This window comes from Miscanthus floridulus, chromosome 10 (assembly GCF_019320115.1).
Source record: "Miscanthus floridulus cultivar M001 chromosome 10, ASM1932011v1, whole genome shotgun sequence".
Classification (NCBI taxonomy): Eukaryota; Viridiplantae; Streptophyta; class Magnoliopsida; order Poales; family Poaceae; genus Miscanthus; species Miscanthus floridulus.
In genome coordinates this window covers 24,786,567-24,807,388 of record NC_089589.1, presented here as the reverse complement: position 1 = coordinate 24,807,388, position 20,822 = coordinate 24,786,567, and the positions used below count along the sequence as shown (strand labels likewise).

The following is a 20,822-nucleotide window of genomic DNA, read 5'->3' as shown; positions in this document are numbered from 1 at the left end:
CGAGGACTAGTGGGGAGTGGCGACTCTCCGATACCTCGGCAAAATATCGCCGTGTTCCTTTCTCTCTCTATTTACTTTGAGCACTTACCTTGAGTATTTACTTTGAGCAATTCAATACTTGTTTTACATCCATAGAATTGCTTGCTAGAGTAAGTTTGGAACACAGGTTGCGAGTTTGTTGTGCATTAGTTTAATAGAAACACTTTTCTAGGCACAATGGGGGTAATTGGGCTATCCGTAGGATTTGATTATTGCAAGAGAATTTCGAATTAGCCCAATTCACCCCCCCTCTTGGGCATCTTGATCCTTGCAGATAGTTATTCTTGTGTAGAGGTAGTGGTTCTTTTCTTTAGCTAGTTAGTAGCTTTAGTGGTAATTAGTTACCTAGCGAGCTCAACTAGTGTAGAAGTAGTGACATAGACAATTGTGTGCCATAGAGATTGTAATTAACTAGCATAATTGGTAGGTGGCTTGCATTTTGAGTAGAGCTAGAGCAAAACGCATTTACACCGTTTAATTAACTAACAAGTTGCTCTAATGCTTTGTAGAATTTTTATTTAGGCTATTCACCCCCCTCTAGCCTTTTAGGACCTTTCAAGTGGTATCAGAGCCATAGTCATCGTTGATTTAAGTCTGAACAACCTACGGTGTCAAAACGGCTCAAATCAACCATATGGGGAAGCCACCACACTTTGACGGCACTTGCTATGACTATTGGAAGAGGAAGATGAGCGCTCACATGAAATCAATGAACCAGAAGATATGGGATGTTGTGGAGAATGATTTTGTGGTGATCAACCCAAACAATCCCACCGCAAATGAAGAAGAGAAGCTCCAATTCAATGATATAGCCGTCAACACTTTGTATGATGCATTGGATGTGAAGGTGTTTGAGCAAATAAAGGATCTTGAGAGAGCACATGATGTGTGGACAAGATTGGAGGAGTCATATGAAGGGACTAAGGCGGTGAAGAGTGCCAAGCTATACATTCTCAAAGAAAAGATATCAAATTTCAAGATGCAAGAGGGTGAGAGCATACCAGAGATGTTCCACTGTTTGGAAGTAATTGTCAATGACTTGAAGAGCTTGGGAGAGAAGGTAGAAGATAAGGATTTCTCACATAAGTTCTTATGATGCTTGCCACCTGTTGGTGGTCTTTATTGACCAATTATGACCGCCATTTAAGAAGAGAAACTAGCGTGATTATACACATATGTTTTTCATATTGACATATTTCCAAATGTTTTGGAGAAAAAGATGCCTTGCAGGATATTTAGATGAAAAACATGGAAATGGTGATAAAAAATGCACAACCAGAAGAAGCGTAAAGCAGATCAAGCAACAAATAGAAGAAAGGCCCACCTACTTTGTGAATCTTGGCCCAAAATGCACCTGGACGTTACCCAAGCCCAGCAAGCAGCCCGCCAGCCAAAGGCGGTTGGAAGTGGGCGCTACCCGGGGGCGGCCGCACCAGGGGGCAGCCGCACCACTACTAGCGCATCTTGGGCCCACCTTTCGCATGGCGGTACACTAACTCCAGAGGAGGATGGTACGGGATGGATCTCCTCGGAATATTCCCTGTAAACCACCATTAGCTAGTATAAAAGGAGGGGGAGGCCTCCCACACTCACACACACCTCACTCAAGAGCCTCTCTCCTTCCACTTGTACTCTTTTACCTTTTTAGTAGTAGATGGAGCTAGGCAAGCATCTTGTGAAGAGCTTGGACATCTTGGAGGATCTTGGTATGAGAAATATAATTGATTCCAATATGGCCTTGCTCTCATTTTATCAAAGTAGCTATGATATAGAATTAGAGTAAAGTTCTTATGTTATTAAGTTAACATATAGAACCTTATGCTTAAACCATTCATACAACATATATGGAAAGGCTAGTAGATCTAAGCTACGGTAAATGGTTTGTTGTACCTTTGGGTTGGCCCTTGTTCTTACTTGTTGATCCATAGGGTCAGAGTCCCAGGGGGATGTAGGTATTTCTTAACGCATACATAAATAATCCGCAAGCACATGGATATACCGTTGTAGCATTTCAGCCGGAAGTATTTAGGGTATCGTTAATTTTTATTTTCCCAAAGGAAGGCATGGTGTAAAAGTATCTATTTAGTACATGAACAAGATAACATGACTGTATACTAGACCAATGTTCATAACAGGGGTAAGCCAGTATAAATTTGGGATAGTGTGACACACACTCAAGCCAAACTCGAGGATAAAGAGAAAAAAAGAATAAAGAATAAAGAATATTCCTAAACTGGAGCAGGCATATCCTAGAGTAATTATGCTAAGATTAGCAGGTAATCATACAAATACATGGTTAAGATTAAGCTCTAAGCATATAGATGGACGGGGAGACCACTAAGCATTGGTCTACCAGCAAGCTTGGGTGGCAATTTACGAACTCCTACACTGTCCCCAAACGTGGGGATTACGAGGGACGGACAGGGCTATCACCACCGGCCGCCTACCCCTCAACCATGGAGCACCATCATATCCGAAGGTTACCATGTACCCGAGCACCACGCCCGTGTACAAAGAAACTACCCAAATCCCCCAGGGACTCCGACCCTACGGATCGACAAGCATAGAACTTGGGCATACCCGAAGGCACAATGAACCACCACCTCAACTTAGGTCTTATTCTAACCATATATGTTGTATGAATGATCAAGCATAAAGTTCTATATGCTAGTATAACAAAAGAACTTTGCTCTAGTTCTATAGTATAATTACTTTGATAAAATGAGAGCAAGGCCATATTGGAACCAAGTGTATTTCTCATACCAAGAATTGCCAAGACGTCCAAGCTCTTCACAAGAGTCTTGCCTAGCTCCAAAAGTACTACTAAAAGTGTTAAAGTACAAATGAGAGGGAGAGAGGCTTCTTGAGTGGTGTGTCTGTGTGAGGGTGCCTCTCCCTCCTACTTATACTACTCTACAGGTCGGTTCTAGGGAATATTCTACGGAGATCACACCCGAACTGCCCTCCTCAGCTTTGATGGAACCGCCAAGCGCGAGGTGGGTTTTGACGATTAATAACATCAACTATGAATTATTAATATGATATATATTTATCCTTAAAACCAATCACCAACGTAGGTTTAGTGGTTTAAACTAATTATTTCTACTAGTTTTTCTGATTTTGTGAATACAGAGAGAAAATAGGTTAAATTGGGCCATATTATCACAGGAGATTAGATCCAATCGCAACGAAACCAACTCTACTGGGCTTTAATCCATCAATCATGGGCCAGAGAAGAAAATCCACATGGACGGGGACCATGGTGGGGTCAGCCGACCCCCCAGGGCCCACCTGTCAGCGCTGGGAGTTCTCCATCGACTTTGAGGATGAATCTCCACCGTTTGTTTAGGTCGGTTTGATCCAATGGTGGGAGGAACAATTGTTGAGGATTGATGACGTGGCGATTACTCTTTATTATCATTACATTCTTTATTATCATTATATCTATGCATAGGATCATAGCGCGCTCAATTAAGTGTTCGAACTGGTTGAGTAGCCGAACCTTGTTTAAGCGTGGTGCTTATACATTGTTTTGCCTGTGGATGCACCCTGCATTCTGGATTGTGGTAGATTTACTTGGGGTGACAACCTTGTAGATCCTCTGTATTCCACATCCCGTTTCTAGGACTAGCAGGACCTATGTCGCTATGAAGAAGTATATTTACTATGCTTCTCTATAGATGATGTCCCCTTGTATAAGTATAGTGTTAATCTTTTGCTATTGCTGGTATATATAATGACATGTTTTGCTTTGACTTCTAATTAAGAATTACTTAAGCATTTATCTCACTTGTATTCTAATTAGACTAGCTGTTGCTATATTTGGAGTCTCTCGGAGTGTTATGCTTATCATATACATACATTATCATTATTTGACTTACCCCTGTGTTAGAGTAAGTGTTTAGTTTATTGATTCATCATAAGTACAAGTTATCAATCTCTTTCATGCCACCTTCCTCCTAGTGGTAAAATATATATAACGATACCTGGAATACTCCCGGTGAAATGCTACAATGGTATATCTATGTGCTTGCAGAATTCTTAATTTGTAGTTCATACTAACAAATATTAACAAGCATTTCTGGCACCGTTGCCAGGGAGGATAAAGGCAATGAAAGAATTGATTAAACTTTACTTATTCATGTATCAAAACTATTCACCACTGCTCTAGCAGGCTTGCCCTTATTTTTATCTATTTATATCTTATACAGGGTAGTGCATGTCCGGTTTCAACCTTCCATCAAATTTCATTGAAGATCCAGAATCTCTTATCAGGAAGAGTAAGAAGAACAAGACCAGGGAAGCATCAACTTCTCAATTAAATCAATCAGGAGAAAGCTCAACACATGTTCTTGAAGCTATGGCTAAGAAGACCGTTCGTGAATTTTCTGCTCCAAGCACTGCAAATATTCGCACTGGACCTACTATCAACACAGGAGACGCATCATTTAAACTCAAGCCAGCTCTCATTAACATGGTGCAAGCCAGTCAATTTTGTGGAAAGGCACATGAAGATGCAAGTGCCAATCTTCAGCATTTTCTGGAGATTTGCTACACATTTACTATCAAAGGAGTCACTCAAGATGCCGTGTTACTTCATCTCTTCCCATTCTCACTTTTGGGGAAGGCGAAGCAATGGTTCTACGCCAATAAAGATAATATCACTACTTGGACAAGGTGCTCCAATGCATTCTTATCAAAGTTCTTTCCAGTGGGCAAAACCAACGGTTTGCGTGGAAGAATTTCAAGTTTTCAACAGCAAAGTGATGAAGCAATTCCTAAGGCATGGGAACATTTTCAAGAATATATTTCAGAATGTCCTCATCATGGGATGGAGAATTGGTTGCTCATGCAAACTTTCTACCATGGATTAACCAATAGTGCCCGTGAAAATGTCGACGCTGCTGCTGGAGGAGCATTCTTATCTCTTACAATCACTCAAGCGACAAGCTCTTATAGATAAGATGGTTTCTAACCAAGGTTGGTCTGAAGAACATCTTCAACCCCGTAAGAAAGGTGGAGGTATGCACACACTTAAGGAAGTAAACATGTTGTCTGCTAAGATGGATTTGTTAATGAAGAGACTTGAAGACCAAGCCAATGAAAAACAAGATGCTATGCAAATCTTTGATTCACACATGACTTGTGAAGTCTGTGGAAATACTGGACATTTGGGGAACAACTGTCCTCGAAACACAAGAGGATGTGAACTTCGTCAACAACAATAATTACCATCCTCAACAACAACAAGGACAAGGATGGGGCCAACAACAGCGACCCAATTATCAATGTAACTACCAAGGTAATTATCAAGATAATAATTTTAATAATTTTAATAATTCTTATAATCAGCCATCCTTGAAAGATTTAGTGTTAAGACAAGCTAAACTTAATGAAACTATTTCTAAAAAGCTTGCTTCTAATGATAAAATCTTAGAAAACATAAATAATAAAATGGATAACTTTTCATCTGCCATGAAAAATCAGCTTAGCTTTAATAAAATGCTAGAATCACAAATAGCTCAGCTTGCGTCTGCTATTCCATCAAACGAGAAATGTAAGATTCCAGGGCAGCCGGAAGATCCCAAAACTGTAAATATCATTGAGATAGCAAATTCAGATTTCTACAAAGAGCCAAGCCATGGAAACTGGCGGATGAATCCATGCCTGAGAAGAAAGGTGATTTTGGACTGCCCTGTCATTCCTATCAAGATTGGACCACATGATTTTGATGAAGTCATCTGCGACCTTGGTGCAAGCATCAATATTATGCCAAAGGTAATATATGATCACATTTTACAATTTGGTAATTTATTGTACACAACCATGCTTGTGAGGCTTGCAGATCAATCAATTAGCAAAGTAGAAGGGATTGCAGAGGATGTCTGTATACGAGTTGGAAGCTCATATGTACCTATAGACTTTGTCATTTTGGACTACCGGCTATGATTTAAAGGCACCCATCATCCTGGGACGTCCTTTCCTGCACACCTGCTAAAGCAACCATCCACGCCGAGAGTGCCAAGATATGTTTCCAAATAAAGGATAGAGTGGAGAAGTTTTCATTTACAAATAGCAAGTTGCATTCCACTAAATTTTTACCAGAGCAAGCCTCCAACTAGGCAAAGCAAATGGCATAAAGGAGAAGAATCAGCTACAAGGAACACAAAAACTCCAGTTTGAACAAGGAAGGCTTGAGTTTGTCAACATGATTACCACACTTCAATCCAACCTACGACCATCTCCTCGTTTCACCCTCCCTTACCAAGAAAGAAGATCTAGGCGTACCAACAATTGAGTGCACAATTGGACAACGGGTTTTCCACAACGCCTTTTGTGATCTTGGATCAGGTGTCGACATCATGTCCAAGGTAACATATGATAATTTGTTTGGTGAGCCATTGTTTCCTACATATATTCAATTACAGAAGGCGGACCAAACAAATCGGTTTTCAGGACAGAATAGCAAAAGATATTTTTGGTAAAGATCAAAGATGACTATGTTCCTGCCGACTTCATGATACTTGATATGGGAGACGAAGAAGAAGTTCCTATCATCCTGGGAAGACCATTCCTTAACACCACGAATGCTATTATCTATGTGGGATCAGGACAAGTCCACTTCCAATTTCCAAGATGGAAGGTAAGGTGTAATTTCAATAGTTATACAACTTATGAACAGGCCAAGAAGAATCGTCCCAACAGAAGATGTCGATCAACATTTCTTTTCTTTTTTTTGACAAAACCCGTGGGGCAAAGCCCCCCAGAACCACCAACGAACTTAAAACAGTACCAAAAACAAGGGCAAGCTATCAAGAAGATAACTCAGAAAAAACAAGAGACCCAACCACTCAACACAAAGAAAGAAGAAGAAAACAGGAGAGAAAGAGAAAAACAAGAGCCTAAGACTAAAAAGAACTAAAGGGAGTCCAGCCAAGAAATAATGCTCCTGTGGAGGGACTGCCGAAATCTGACCAAATGCAGCAACACTTCTTTCCTGAAGCTAGCCTTCCAGAGGCTGACATGAGGAACCTTTCCATCGAAGATAAGACTGTTTCTTTCCTTCCAAATGCACCAAGAAGCCACCATAAAGATCTCCATGAAGAAGGGAAAACCAAGATCAAGTTTCTTGTTTACTAATTTTTGTCATATGTCCAAGGAATCATCCCAAGTGATGCCTAGGGAGAACCATCTTGCTGTTGCTGCAGAGCAATCAAAAAATAGATGATAGGCCGTTTCTTCTACATTTTTATGGCAGAGAACACAGTTATAACCTTCTTCCAAAAACTTATTTCTCCTCCTAAAGAGATTTCTAGTGTTGAATCTGTCATTTAGAAGCAACCAAGCAAAGAACTTGATTTTGGGCATGCACTTTGATTGCCAAATACATCTTAGGGGCTTAGGAGGCTGAAAACTGAGAAACTGATGCCTGTAGAATTTCTTAACAGAATATGCACTGCTATTCCAGATGAAAGACCATCTATCATTGTCCATGGAGTTGACTGAGAAAGAAGAGAGCTCTGAACTGAGCAACAGCAATTCATTGAAAGGCTGCCTGGTCATTGGTATTCTGAAAAGACCGACAAGATCATTACAGTGAACAGCTGCATTCAGGGAGAGGCCGGGGTTTTTGGCAAAGCTATACAAAGTGGGATATTTTTGGGACATCAAGCAGCCAAGAATAACATCCTCCCAAAGACTAACTGTATCACCTTTAGAAGGAGAGCAGATTGCCACTCCTCTGTATCTTATGTGCAATCTCGTTATATCCTTCCACCAAGATGAGCCTTTTTCTCTTGTAAGATGTGGGCCTACATTTGTGTAATATTTGTTCCAGGCTAAATGCAGCCACTGAACATCCTTCTTGTTATAAAATTTATCAAGTTGCTTGAGCAGGAGAGCCTCATTCTGCAAGGTTAAATTGATCACCCCCAAACCTCCTTTGTCTTTGGGCTTCATAACTATGTTCCAAGCTGCTAAATTTTAGCCTTTCCTGTTCAAATCATTTCCTCTCCAAAGACAATCCTTTCTATATTTATCAATTATATCAATCACTGTGACAGGAAGCTTAAGAGAGCACATATAGTATGTTGGCAGTGAAGAGATCACAGAATTCACAAGCTGCAGTCTCCCAGCATAAGAAAGAAATTGAGAGCTAGCAGAGAGTCTTCTTTCCACTGTACAGATTAGAGGAGCAAAATCCTTGACTTGAGGTTTAGTGGTACCCAAGGGGAGGTCCAAATAGGTAAAGGGGAATTGGCCAATAGAACATCCAAACACACTGGCAAGATAGTTAGCCCTACTGGTTGAAATATTGATGGGAACCAGGCAAGATTTTTGAAAATTCACCTTCAAGCCTGTGGATTCAGTGAAAGTATGCAGGATACCTTTGAGACAGAGAAGCTGTGTGTCCTTTCCTTGCATGACTAGCAGGGTATCATCTGCATACTGAACCACTGGGAAAGGAATGCTTGTTCCTTGGGGCAGAAGAGGATGTAAGATACCACAGTTGCAAGCATTATTGATCACGCTTTGTACAAGGTCAGCAGCTAAGACAAAAAGGAGAGGTGATAAGGTATCACCTTGCCTTACTCCACGTTTGCACTGAATGTCTTTCCCAGGGACCCCATTCATCAAAACAGATGAGGTGGCACTATTAAGAATGTCCTTGATCCAGAGAATCCATTTGCTTGGAAAACCTTTTGCTTCAAGGACTTTGATGATAGTACTGTGCTCAACCAAGTCAAAAGCTTTCTCGAAATCTAGCTTTAAGACAACAATTTCTCTTTTGAATTGGTGACATTGGTGAAGATATTCAAAGGCCCAACCCAAACAATCTTGAATTGACTTGTCCTTGATAAAGCCGTACTGATTGGCATGAATGATTCTGAGAATTACTCTTTGCAGTCTATTTGCTAACAATTTTGTAATGATTTTTATTGAAGTATTTAACAAGGATATTGGCCTGAAATCATTGATGGATTCAGGGTTGTCCTTCTTGGTCACAAGAGTGATAAAAGAAGAATTTATACTCTTAAGATCAGCCTTGTGATCCCAGAAATCAAAGCAAAGCTAGTAAACATCTGCTCTGATGGTGTGCCAAGTTTTCTTGATGAACAGGCCATTGAAACCATCAGGCCCTGGAGCTTTGTCACTTGGCAGGTTCAGGACTACAGCGTCTATCTCATAAGTACTGAAAGGGAGAGTAAGCTGAGCTAAGTCATCATCCTGCTGAATTAAATCATCAATGTTTAAAAGCATTTCAGGGTTCAGAGATACTCCTAATCGAGCTTTGAATTCATTCCAAAAAAGGGCACTTTTTTCATGATGATCAGTTACCATCCTTCCATCTGGGCTCAAGATTTGAGCAATGTTATTCTTTCTGTAACGCTCTGTGGCCATTGCATGAAAGAACTTGGTGTTTTCATCCCCAAACTGCACAAACCTTTGAGTAAATCTCTGCTTCCAATATACCCTTTGCATGCTCAGAAGATTTTGCAGGTGAGCTATGATCACATTTCTGAAAATAGCCTCAGGACCAAACAAAGATCTAGCTTCTTCTAGCTTATCCAGGAAGGCAATTGTGATGTTACAATTTGCAATCAGCCTTGAAAGATTTTTAAGACCTTTAGCCCAGTTTTTCAGGACTTTTCTCATAGACTTAAATTTCGAACTTATTGTGTGAGCACTGTTAGTTTTACTGGGAAAACTGGCCCAAGACTCAGAAATGACTTGCATCAAGGAGGGGTGATTGAACCTGAAGTTTTCAAACTTGAGGACATTTGATTTTGGTATGTTAGTGCCAATCTATACCTTGCAAGGTATGTGATCTGAAATGATTCTGGCCAGAAGGAGAACCATGGTATTGGGGAATTTAGTAGTCCAGCCATTGAGGTGAAAAACCAATCAATTTGTTCTAAAAGAGGATTATCTTGCATATTACTCCATGTATAACTCCTGCCTTTCATGGGTAATTCAATCAGACCCACATTGCTAATGATACTATTGAAAAGAAGAATATCACTTTAGTTGCCTCCTGCTCTATTTCTGTTATCAGTACTGTGATAGAAATTAAAATCTCCTAGAATCAACCAAAGATCCTCTTCCTCAATTTCTAGATTATTTAGCTAGTTAGCAAAGTTATCCCTTTCAGGACCACGACTTGGGCCATAGACTACAATCAAGTTTCACTGTTCCAGGTTTAAGTTGGAGGTGAAAATCAGTCTGATGCCATAAGCATGTTTCTCAAGAGTAGTAGCAGAAAAGGCAGTGCTACACCAACAAACCAGAATTTCCCCAGAGGCACCATCAGAAGGACAAAAGTCAAATCTGTCAAAACGCTTTGGGGCAAAATTTCTAATGTAAATGGCATCAAAATGTTCTCTTTTGGTTTCTTGAAGACAGAAGATGAAACAAGCACTTTCTTCAATTTTGTTAGAAATTGAGTTCCATTTTTTCTCATCATTTATCCCCCCCGACATTCCAGCAGAGGACATTCCAAGAATGATAAGTACTATCCATTGATAAACTTGTTCAGACACTGAATAACACCTAATTGCACAGCAACCTGGTAAACAAAAGACACAGCCCATGAAACTACTACAGACTGAGCAGACACAGAGACTAAAGAGGACACTGATACAATATAAGAGAGGGGGGTAGCATGGAAATTGTAAGGACTAGAAAGAACTAGAGAAGTAGAATTCTGCGTCTTCATGGCTTCTTATTCTGTAGTAGCAGCTCCGATGTGATCTCCTCAGGAGGCACACCACAGAATTCTATCCCCAAGTCCTGCATGGTTGGATAGGAATCATTGCAGCTTCAGCATCAAACATTTCTTCATCTTCATCTGCTGCATTCATCAAGATGCAGGACTTGAGGTTCTTTAGAGTAGAGAAAGAAACTGTCTTCTTAGATTCTCCATTTTTCCTTCTAGGCTCATTGTCAAGCTGAATGTGATCAATGCTGAAATTGTTGCGGAGTCTAGCACTGCGCCTGACTTCATCATCTACAATAGGCGTCTTCCCTTTTGAGGTCTTCCTCTTTTTGATCGGGGTGGGGCTAGGACATGTAAAACTATCTGTCAGAGCTAATTCCTGTATAGGTGCATTACTGAAAAGGGAGTTGTCATCATTCTGAATGGTTTCTCCAGATGCTCCCATCACTGACTGGCTTTCCACTTCCATGTTCAGGTCTTCTTTCTGACAACGAAGGTTGTTCAATATCTGCTGAATAGCAAACTGCTGATTATATACAACCATTTCCTTTCCTTGAGTGTTGTCATAGCCCAAGGAGGGATTAATGTCATTTGTCTGCACCAAATCACTATGCTGTTCTGTATGGAGGCCTTCCGTTGCCCTGGAAGAGGATGCTTCAGCATTATTGCCCCACAAGGCGTTATCAAATGCCAGATGCCACTTTCTTTTTGGTCCTTCAACAGGCCTGAAGCTCCAGCTGGGCTGAATCATGGATCCTCTGATGGGCTGCTTCATTTTGTTGACAAGAGCAAACTCGTGGATATCTGCTATCAGCATTTGAATTGACGGCTGAGGGCCAAAAACATCATGCAACCCCAAAGAAGATGCATGAAGCCTGATCTCATAGTCACTGTCAACATTGTTGCGAAGGTTTTGAGAGACTACAAGGGCCTGTTCTTCAGTAGGCAAAGGGAGCTCCACGGTCACAGGAACACCTTGGGCTCTAAAGAATTCTCTTGTGCCTGAACTGATAGAAGCCGAGTTCTGGGCCTGATCAGGATGTTGAGCCATAGCATTGATCACCACCTGCTCAGCCAGATTCTGCACAGCAGCAAGTTCATTATCTGCTACTACTTCACCTTCTTGTTCAGGCCAAGCATTCCATCCATTCGGGTTGAACTGAACAACTGGAGGTGGGACTTGGTTAGGCTCCCATCCCGCATCCACATTTGCCTGATTCACCTCTTCTAAGTCTGCTAGATTGGTAAAGAAGTTCTGAGCTTCAGGTTGCACTCCTGGAAAGAATGGCCCATTCACCGGGTGAGGATTACCATCTGGGGATGGGATCCTCATCAGCATCTTGTCCCTCATTGAGATGGGAGGAGAGCACATAGACAGGAACGGTCCAGGATCTGCTGTTGGCCCCCAACTGACTGCCTTGACACACAATGAAACTTCTTGGAATTCTGTGAATCTCAGTAACAGCACACCTGACTAGAATTCTCGACTTGCAATTGCTCTTGTTGGTCCAAGTAATAACTGTACCAAAATGATTGGCAGCTTGCGAAATATATTCTTTGGTCTGAAAGTCCAGGGGGAATGCTAAAAACATGACCCAACAGGTGCGAGAGAAGGGACACGCCTTCATGTTGATTCCACTGTCATGCTCCTGCACCACGATTTCCCTAACATCGTCCAGCTGGTGAGGGCTCAGATTGACCATGGCCTGTTGATTGATAGTGGAGCCAAACTGAAGCAGACACAGACCAAGAGGTGATAAGCAAGCAGAGGCTATGCGGACTCTATGAACTTCCTCAAAATAATCAACCACTTCATCCATTGCTTCATATAACTGATTTTGTGGCGGAGGAGGGAAAACAGAAGCAATTGCATAATCATCATGCCTACGAGGTGGATTACCCGAAATGACGATACGGCCACGAGCTAGTCTCACCCATTCTTCAATCTGCAACCCCTCAGGAACATACGGCACTGGATTGACTACGAAATTCGTCATCAGGCAATCTTCCGATGATGATTGTTCCACTTGCAGGTGAGCGGGAGGTGAGGGTGGTTCTCTGCCAGCTCTAATGTCGTTGGGGTCGCCGAAGGAATCAACTCCAAAGGACAAAGAAGAAGGACAAGTAGAGAACAACGAACCTGCTACACCAAAGTCAAATTCACAACCTAAACAGGTTTGGAGAGAGGAGGTGTCATGTAACACCTCGCTAATCACTTACTAAATCATGTCATGAGCATCATACTTAAGCGATATTGCATGTGGCGAAATGGATAGACGAAACATTGTAACTTAAACAAGTCGTAAAAACGAAAAACGAAAAGTTCTTTCGCGATTTGTACAATTATCGAGTGGGGTTGTAAATAAAATTTTATTAAGCAAAAATGCTATAAACATGTATGTGACACCAAATAAGGTTTGAAGTGCAAACTTTATAGGAAGCAATGCAACTCTTGTTTTAGCAAAATAATATTGCTAGCTAGTATTGCTAATAGCTTGGAAAATTGAAATTGAATTTAAATTTAAATTTGGCTTTAAACTCTAGAGTTTCTCTAAGTCTAGTAATGTAATGACTATGCTATGTTGACCATTTAATTTTGGGAAATCTAGTCAAGCTATAAGGTCATGTTTTGGTTTATCTTGGTACCTCAACATGTCCTTTTTAGCATAAATTAGTTGGTTGTGTTTAGATCATGGTGGCATAGTTGTTTTGGCTGCTTTAAATTTCGTGCCCAACAATAGCTCGGGCTGCATGGCCTGGCCATGGCTGCCCGTTGCCAGCTGCTGCGACTGGCCAGTCGGTCACCGCCGGCTGCCTGCCGGCCAGCCTAGGCCGCTGCTTCGCCACAGCCGGCTGCGCGGCTGCTGCCCGGCCAGCCCTGGCCGCCGCAGTCCTGGCCGCTGGCTGCCTGTTGCTGTTGTCGCCTCTGTCGCTGCTCTGCCCTGCTCCGCCAGCCGCTGTCGCTGCTCGCGCCGCTACGCGCACACCGCCACGCACATGGCTGCCATGACCGGTGCCTGCCCCCCTGATCCGGTGGCGCTGCGTCGATACAGGATCGAGGCCGCTGCCTTTCGCACGTGCGCCTGTCCCCTCTAGCGGTCGACCATGTCCTGTTGAGGTGACCCGGAGCTCCCGCACGCGGCACAACGTGCCAAGCCACTGCAAGCCTCGCCTTGCGCCGCACGTGTAGTTGTCCGCCCTCTCGCCTTGTTCTTTGTTGTTGAATGGCTACGCGACGTATCGAGCTATCCCCTCTCTTCATCTCTCGTGCATGCCATTGCTGCCGCCAAGGACGAGCAGGCGGGACCGAGCCGTGCCAAAGCCATATCCACAGCGCCCAGTCATTTTCAACGCAATTACTCGCGCCAGGTGCTAGTACGGGAGTCCTGCTACCGCCCAGTCCTCTCTGGCCTTCAATTGAGCCCGACCGAACTCCAATTGGCCGTTTCCATCGCTGCCGAGTTGTTAAGGCCGCCTCCAGCCGAGGCGGATGGCAAACCCGCCCACTAGTGTCGATTGAGCCAGCCAGCCACACCATTAGCTTTGTCTCCACCTCCACGTCACCCTGCGCACCCCACTTGCACTGCCACTGCCTTTCCGGTGCCGCTGACGTGGCCACGCCACCGCAGTCCATCGCCGGGCTTGCCATGCGCCCGTGGCCAGACGCGCCCGGTCCATCCCCGGCCAAGCCACCACCACGGGTAGCTACGGGGGTGAGTTGCTGATGCTCATCGGAACGCGGCTGCCACCGCCGTAGGGTGTCCACCACCGTGGAGGGAGCACCTAGACGCGTCCCCGCCCATTCTATCTCCGCTCGGCGACTCGCGTCCGCCCCTAGGTGAGCGTCGACCTCTTATTTTGGGCAAGGGAGGTCCCAAGTGGCTGGCGGGAGCGCCAATGCCACCGTCGCCGTGCTGGTGCTCGCGGAGGTGACCGGGGGGGGGGGGGGACCAGGCCGATGCAAAGAGGGAAGAGTGAGAGGGACTTGTTGCAAAGTTTCTCTCTCTAGGAATAGTCGTGTAGAGTGCGGATTGATTTGCTGGTAGCTCAAGGGTGCTTTTGCAAGAGTACCAGCATGCGCGTGGCCTCCCCGCGTGGGCCGTTTTGCTGGGCCGGCTGCTGGCCGTGGGCCGAGCTCGGCTATTTGCATTTTCCTTTTTCTTACCGAATTAGTAAATGCTTTTCTAAATAAGTTTTGAGCTTATCTTTGATAATTAATATAAAATCTTGTAGGTGCCCAAAAATTGTGAAATAAATTTTGTTGAGTTTCTAAAATAGAGATCTATCGGATGATGTGATTAGTTCATATATGTCTGTGTTGTTGTTTAGGGCTATTAAATCATTTAACATGCTTAGTTTTATTTAGATGCTTTATTGTAGGGAATTTTGTGGCAAATTGGTAATAGCTTTGACCATGAAATTTTTGGAGTAGTTTCATTGTATTATTGTGTGCTTACTATAATTTTTGCAGCACTAGAATAGGTTGAGATATAGGTTAGCCAAGTGCTCCTTGTTTATTATAAATATTAAATCGTAAATAAAGTAAGAAATACATTTTGGCTACTACGATAATACTTGAATGTTTCATACCTGTTTAGTGGAAAGGATGGGTAGTTTAGCATCTTAGTCATTAGAGTTAGCATAGTAGCTTAGTAGATGTGTTGTTAATTAAGAGTTGCTATTGTCGTAATACTAAGTGTAGCACCATCATTGCATGCATGTAGAGAACGAATTGGTGGAGTTCATGACCGTGGGCGAGCCGGAGTACGTGGAGATAATCGAGGAGTACGAGGAGGAGGTTCTCATCTAGGAGGGAGCCCCGGAGCCACCAGCTGCTGACTTTGCTGACACCTCGCATGCCCAAGGCAAGCTCCGGTGCATAACCCTTATTTTTGAAATGGTTATTGAATATATATATATATATTATGTGCAATTATGTTTCAGGAGTTATATGGAAAACTACATGCATAGATATTTCTACCTATGAGTCCTACTAGCATAGGCCGTGTAGTTGCTATGCTTAGGTTTTCGGTAGGAGGGGTAACATGCCGTTACTCACAATAGATGGTTATTACTATTACTCTCATAATAACATGGTGAAAGAAAAAATGGAGACCGGGCAGGGATATAGTACGAGTATTGGTGGGCGTAATAGGTTATGTACTGCGGCCAACGGGGCATAGCTTGGTTACACTGTTTTCCCTGTCCGTGTCGGTTAAGGACCATCCGTTGCTGTGGATGGTAGTCAGGTCATAGACTTACTATCCTAAGCACATACTTGCTTATAGGAGCGGGAAGACTTGTCATGGTTTCTGGCTCTTTTCAGACTAACTGATTGGAGGCGGGGATGGTGGAGGTCTAAGCACCGCACTGAGTCCAGGACTTAGGAGTGGGGGCTTGGAGTCCAAGTTTGGATGGGGACCTAGATCCCATGATAGGAGAGTGGTGGGTTGGTCTTGCTTGTGTCTGGGTTCAAGCGAGGCATGTGTTTCGGGGTATCCAGCTGGGATACATTGGTTCACGAATTGCCACGCGATGCGGTACGACATGACTATGATCTAGCATCGTAGTAAGAACTGGAAAATGAAAGGTGAAGAATGGATCTGATTGCTCAACTTCTGCTTGAAAGTAGAACAGGTACTTACCTAGAATGGTTAGTTAATGGACTAATCTAGAATGCTAATAAAATGAACACATAAGGATTCATGACTAGTAATGCTTTCCGCTAAAAGAAAACCCAGCAAACCATAAAGCCTATTGTAACAACCCAGAAATCCACACACCAAAAATCACAACTACAAATTTTTTCTTAAAACTTCCATGTGATGATGAGTGTCATGTAAAGTAACCCAACCCAAGAGTTGCATTAGAAGTAACCCAACCTAAGTCAACACATAAGCATGGCATGTCATATGTTGATTATGGTTATTTAATTTCTATCAAATAGATGTTGCATACGTGTTAACTTAAATTGTGATTTGGATTCTCATTGCTTTATGTTATGCTTAAAAACTCCCTAAAACTCCAATGAACAAGTTACCTTAGTTTTAAATTCAAATTCTAAACCAAATTTAAATTCAAACTCTAAACCAAATTTAAATTCAAACAATGGAAAGGAATTGAAAAACAGGAAGAAAAGAAGAAAGGGAGAAGAAGGCCTCGCAGCCCAGCCGCTCGGCCCAGCAAGCAGGCCCAGGCTACCGCAGCCGCCCACGCGCCCAGCCCCGCCAGCTGCGCTGCTACTTGGGCCCGTGCATCAGCCGCGTGCAGTTCACCCGCGCGTCCCTCTTCCCTTGCCGCAGTCGCTGCCAGCGGACCCCGCCCGTCAGCCATCCCCTGCTCATCTTCCCCACGCCGCGCCCAACCATCAGCCGACCGGAGGCCGACAGCAAGTGTAGAGCGGGCCAGGGGGTCACGCTCGAGCCATGGCCTTGCCCCCCCTTGGCGCAGCACCCACGCCAACGCCATGCCAACCACCCACGCCCCGCAAGCCACTCGATGCACTCAGCGCGATCCTTAGCCGTCCACCATGGAGCTCGAAGCTCTGGCTATAAGAGCCCCAGCCCCAGAGCCCTAGCGAACGTCCATCACCCGCCGCCATTTGGTGGCCATATGCTGCGCACCGGAACCAAGAGAGAGGAGGGAGAAGGGGAAGGAAGGAGAGGAAGAAAGCGCCGAATCCGCCGCGGAGGAGGAGGTCGTTGGAGCCGAAGACGGCGCCGGCGCTTCGTCACTGACGCGGCTCGGCACGGCACTGCGTGGCCACACCGGAGCTGCACGGCCTCGCATCGACACGGCATCGCCATCCAGTCTTCCATGCCACCCACGGTGAGCTTTTCCCCTCTTCCGGTCTCTCTCTGCCGCCGGACCTCACCGTCGGCCATGGCGCTCCACGCCTGGAGCGCGTAGGCCAGTGCCTTGCCTCAGCCACTTGGAACACCCGCACCCACGCACACGTCTGTGACCACGCCGTGACCACCTCGCTGGAGCCCCGTAGCGACCCGCGCGCCTCGCCATCGTCACCTTTCGCCGTGGCCGTCGGGAAGCCCTACCGGCCATAGGAGAACCCATAGCCTCGCCTTGAGCCTGGATGTCCCCGCTGCGTCCCCACGCATCCGTAGAAGCATACATGCCCCGCCGAGACGTTTCACCATGACCGTAGCCACCTCACCGACGCCGCCGTCGTGCTCGGAAGGGCGCCGCCATGGCCAAAGCCACCGGAGGCCCTAGAGGACCCCTCGACCTGCCCAACATGCCCGCTGGTGCGTTGTGTCGCCCACGCGCACCACAGAACCGGCCTATACCACAGCCTCGCGCCATTCCCGCACGCTGGTAGAGCTCGAGCCGCCGCTCGCCACGGCCAGCACCTTGGGAAGCTCTGGCCGCCACTTTGACCCCACCGACACAGTCGCCGTGGCCCGGGGAAACTTTTCCCCACACCAATTAGACACCAGCCTCGCCATAGCGGCTCATCAGTGAAGATCGCCGCCGGCAGGAGCGCCGCCGCGGGAAAAACAGGGGAACACCCCCCCTCTCGCTGGCACCCGAGCGTGAGCTCGGTGCACATGAGCCAAGCCAAGGAGAAGAGGCGGTGGACTCGGTCCACCATGCGCCCTGCCGTAGGTCTATGGACCATGAGCGCTGGTCCACCGTGAACCACACGGTGTGAGCCACGCTGTGGACACAGCCCAATAAGAGCCCACGGCCGTGACGTGGCAACGTCACAGCGTGCCACGTGTTCGGCCCGGCCCGGCCCAGACCGGCCCAACCCGAAGCCCAACCGGCCCAGTTCAGACCCGGCCCGTATTGACCGTTGACTGGTCAACGCTGACCGTTGACCTGGCCCGCACCTATCAGTGACACGGACACCCTGGACCCACACGTCAGATGCTGACGTCACAAGGGACCCACATGTCAGCAGCCAGCACAGCTGAGGTGACGTGATGCTGACGTCACGCTGACATCAGCTGCTGACGTCAGCAGACCAGGCCCACATGTTAGTGACCGTGACTGTTGACCATTGACCGTTGACCGTTGACTGGCATTGACTTTGACCGGACCCACCTGTCAGTGACCCAATAGACTTTGGCCCCACCTGTCGGTGTGGACGACGTTGATGACGTCATGCTGACGTCAGCTGGGCCCCACCTGTCAGCTCGGAACCATGATGACAATGTCATGCTGACGTCATGCTGATGTCAGCAAGCCACGTAGACCAACCACAGCATGACACGTGTCAGCCCAGGATTAATTCAGCCTTTTTGCATTTTCAGAAATAGATTTAATCTTCGGAAATTCATAACTAATTCATACGACCTCGGAAAAATACGAAACCAGGACCAAAATTCATCTAAAATCAAGCTCTACGCAATGGACCCATGTTTGAGTGCATTTGGTTCTTTTGAATTTTCATTGCTTCTTTGTGCTATTCTATAGACGTCGCTAACGCGACTATAATGCGGTCGTTTATAGACTCGGAGGAGAACCGGACGGATGAGGACCGTGAGTACCGTGAGGAGAACGGAGACGGCTACACTGAAGGTGCCACATCCCACCCAATCTCGTAGCACCTATTACGCATGGCTAATATAGAACTGCTATCGCTTTACTTTACCGCTACAATTATATTATGCTAGGACTTGCATGGTAGTATGCTTGCTTGAAAGCCTTTACCTTGACGCAAACTTACCCCTACATACCCTGCTATTAGGATAGACATACGCTTACTGCTATACATTTCATTACTTATACTTTTACTATGCTTATACTACATGCGTGGTGGATACTGGTGTTATCTGGACCATGGGGAGAGTGCTGCGTGTGTGACTCGGGTGTGTGGAGGGTGAGGGTTGTGTCGACCAAGTTGGAGTATACGACGAGCCTGGGGCAAGTCTTGCCATGGGGTGCTACCTGGGCACCCCTGGAATGGATACCTGTGGTGGGTAAAATGGTATATGAGGTGGACCTGGGTGTGAACCTGTGACGGGTGGAGCCCGGGATGGAGGTGCTGTGGTGGCACGGTAAATGGAAACCCTGATGGAGACATTCTGGCTTGGTCATCCCTAAGGACTTACTAGTACTCAGATTCACCGGGAAGCCTTACGTACCACTCGCCCTATATGGTGCGGGACGGCTGGACTACTTGGTAGGATATTGCCACTACTGCTAGGTTGATAGCGGATAGTGTAAGGAGGTACGGGGCGCAGAGGATTTCCCCCACACCCTTCCGAGACTTCATGGAGACCTTGTGGACCCAGCTCATGACTCACAGTTTCAGCCACCCCAGACTTGACTTGGGGTGAACCAGGGCTGAATGGTAGAGTGGCCTTATCCTAGGCTAGCAAGCAGCCGAAATCAGCCTAGTTGACGACGGTCAGCGAGGAAGGCGGATCTTGTGGTTATGTAAAACCTCTGCAGAGTGTATGGTTGATCGATCGATACATGTGCTGACTTGTTGGCTATGGACCTTTCCTGGGTTTCGCTTAAACTAGATAGTGAGATGAGTCCTTCTCTTCTTCCCCCGTGAGAGAGTGTCGGTCGTAGCCAGGGGCTACGGGCCTTGAGACAGTGCCGAGAGGGAGTTGGCCTATCGACTGAGCAATGGTATGGTATGGTATGGTAATGGTATGGAGAAGGTGGTATGTCGATCCTAGGATCGAAACCTGGCTCGGAAAAGGGAATGGAGTGGAATGTGTGTGGGAATGGTGTTAAAACTTGACAAAATATTATTGTTTACTGATATGCTAATGCATAGGAAACCCCAGCCATATAGGTTCACTTTGCTTATACCCAACTTGCATCCAATTTCCACAAAGCAATGCTCATAGGGTTGGGAGTGGCCAGTACAAATCGTACTGATAAATTTTGGCACACAGGTTCTGCTGAGGAGTATAGCTCCGAGGAGTTTGATGGATGAGGGGTTCGTGCCTACGCTCGAGTTTGGCGATCTTATCTTCAAGCTATTCTGAATGAATGCTACTTTTGATTCCGCCAATGCGGCGATGTAATAAATTATGTAATTCCGCACTATTTGTACTCTGATATTATCGTTGTATGGATGTGATAT

At 45.4% G+C, this 20,822-nt stretch overlaps 1 protein-coding gene and 1 non-coding gene across 2 annotated transcripts; one reads left to right on the top strand and one right to left on the bottom strand.

The window, feature by feature from the left end:
• The first annotated feature begins 673 nt into the window (after positions 1–673).
• Positions 674–1,135, top strand: LOC136488242 (uncharacterized). The gene has a single exon (XM_066485242.1). The coding sequence runs from the start codon at positions 674–676 to the stop codon at positions 1,133–1,135; it is 462 nt and encodes a 153-aa protein (XP_066341339.1).
• Positions 1,136–4,765: 3,630 nt separating this feature from the next.
• LOC136490343 (small nucleolar RNA R71) lies at positions 4,766–4,872 on the bottom strand. The gene has a single exon (XR_010767632.1). It is a non-coding gene; the product is annotated as a small nucleolar RNA R71 (small nucleolar RNA).
• Positions 4,873–20,822: the final 15,950 nt, after the last annotated feature.

What these genes read in the sequence shown, in the direction of transcription:
- LOC136488242 (XM_066485242.1), top strand. Translation starts at nt 674, where the DNA reads ATGGGGAAGCCACCACACTTTGACGGCACTTGCTATGACTATTGGAAG.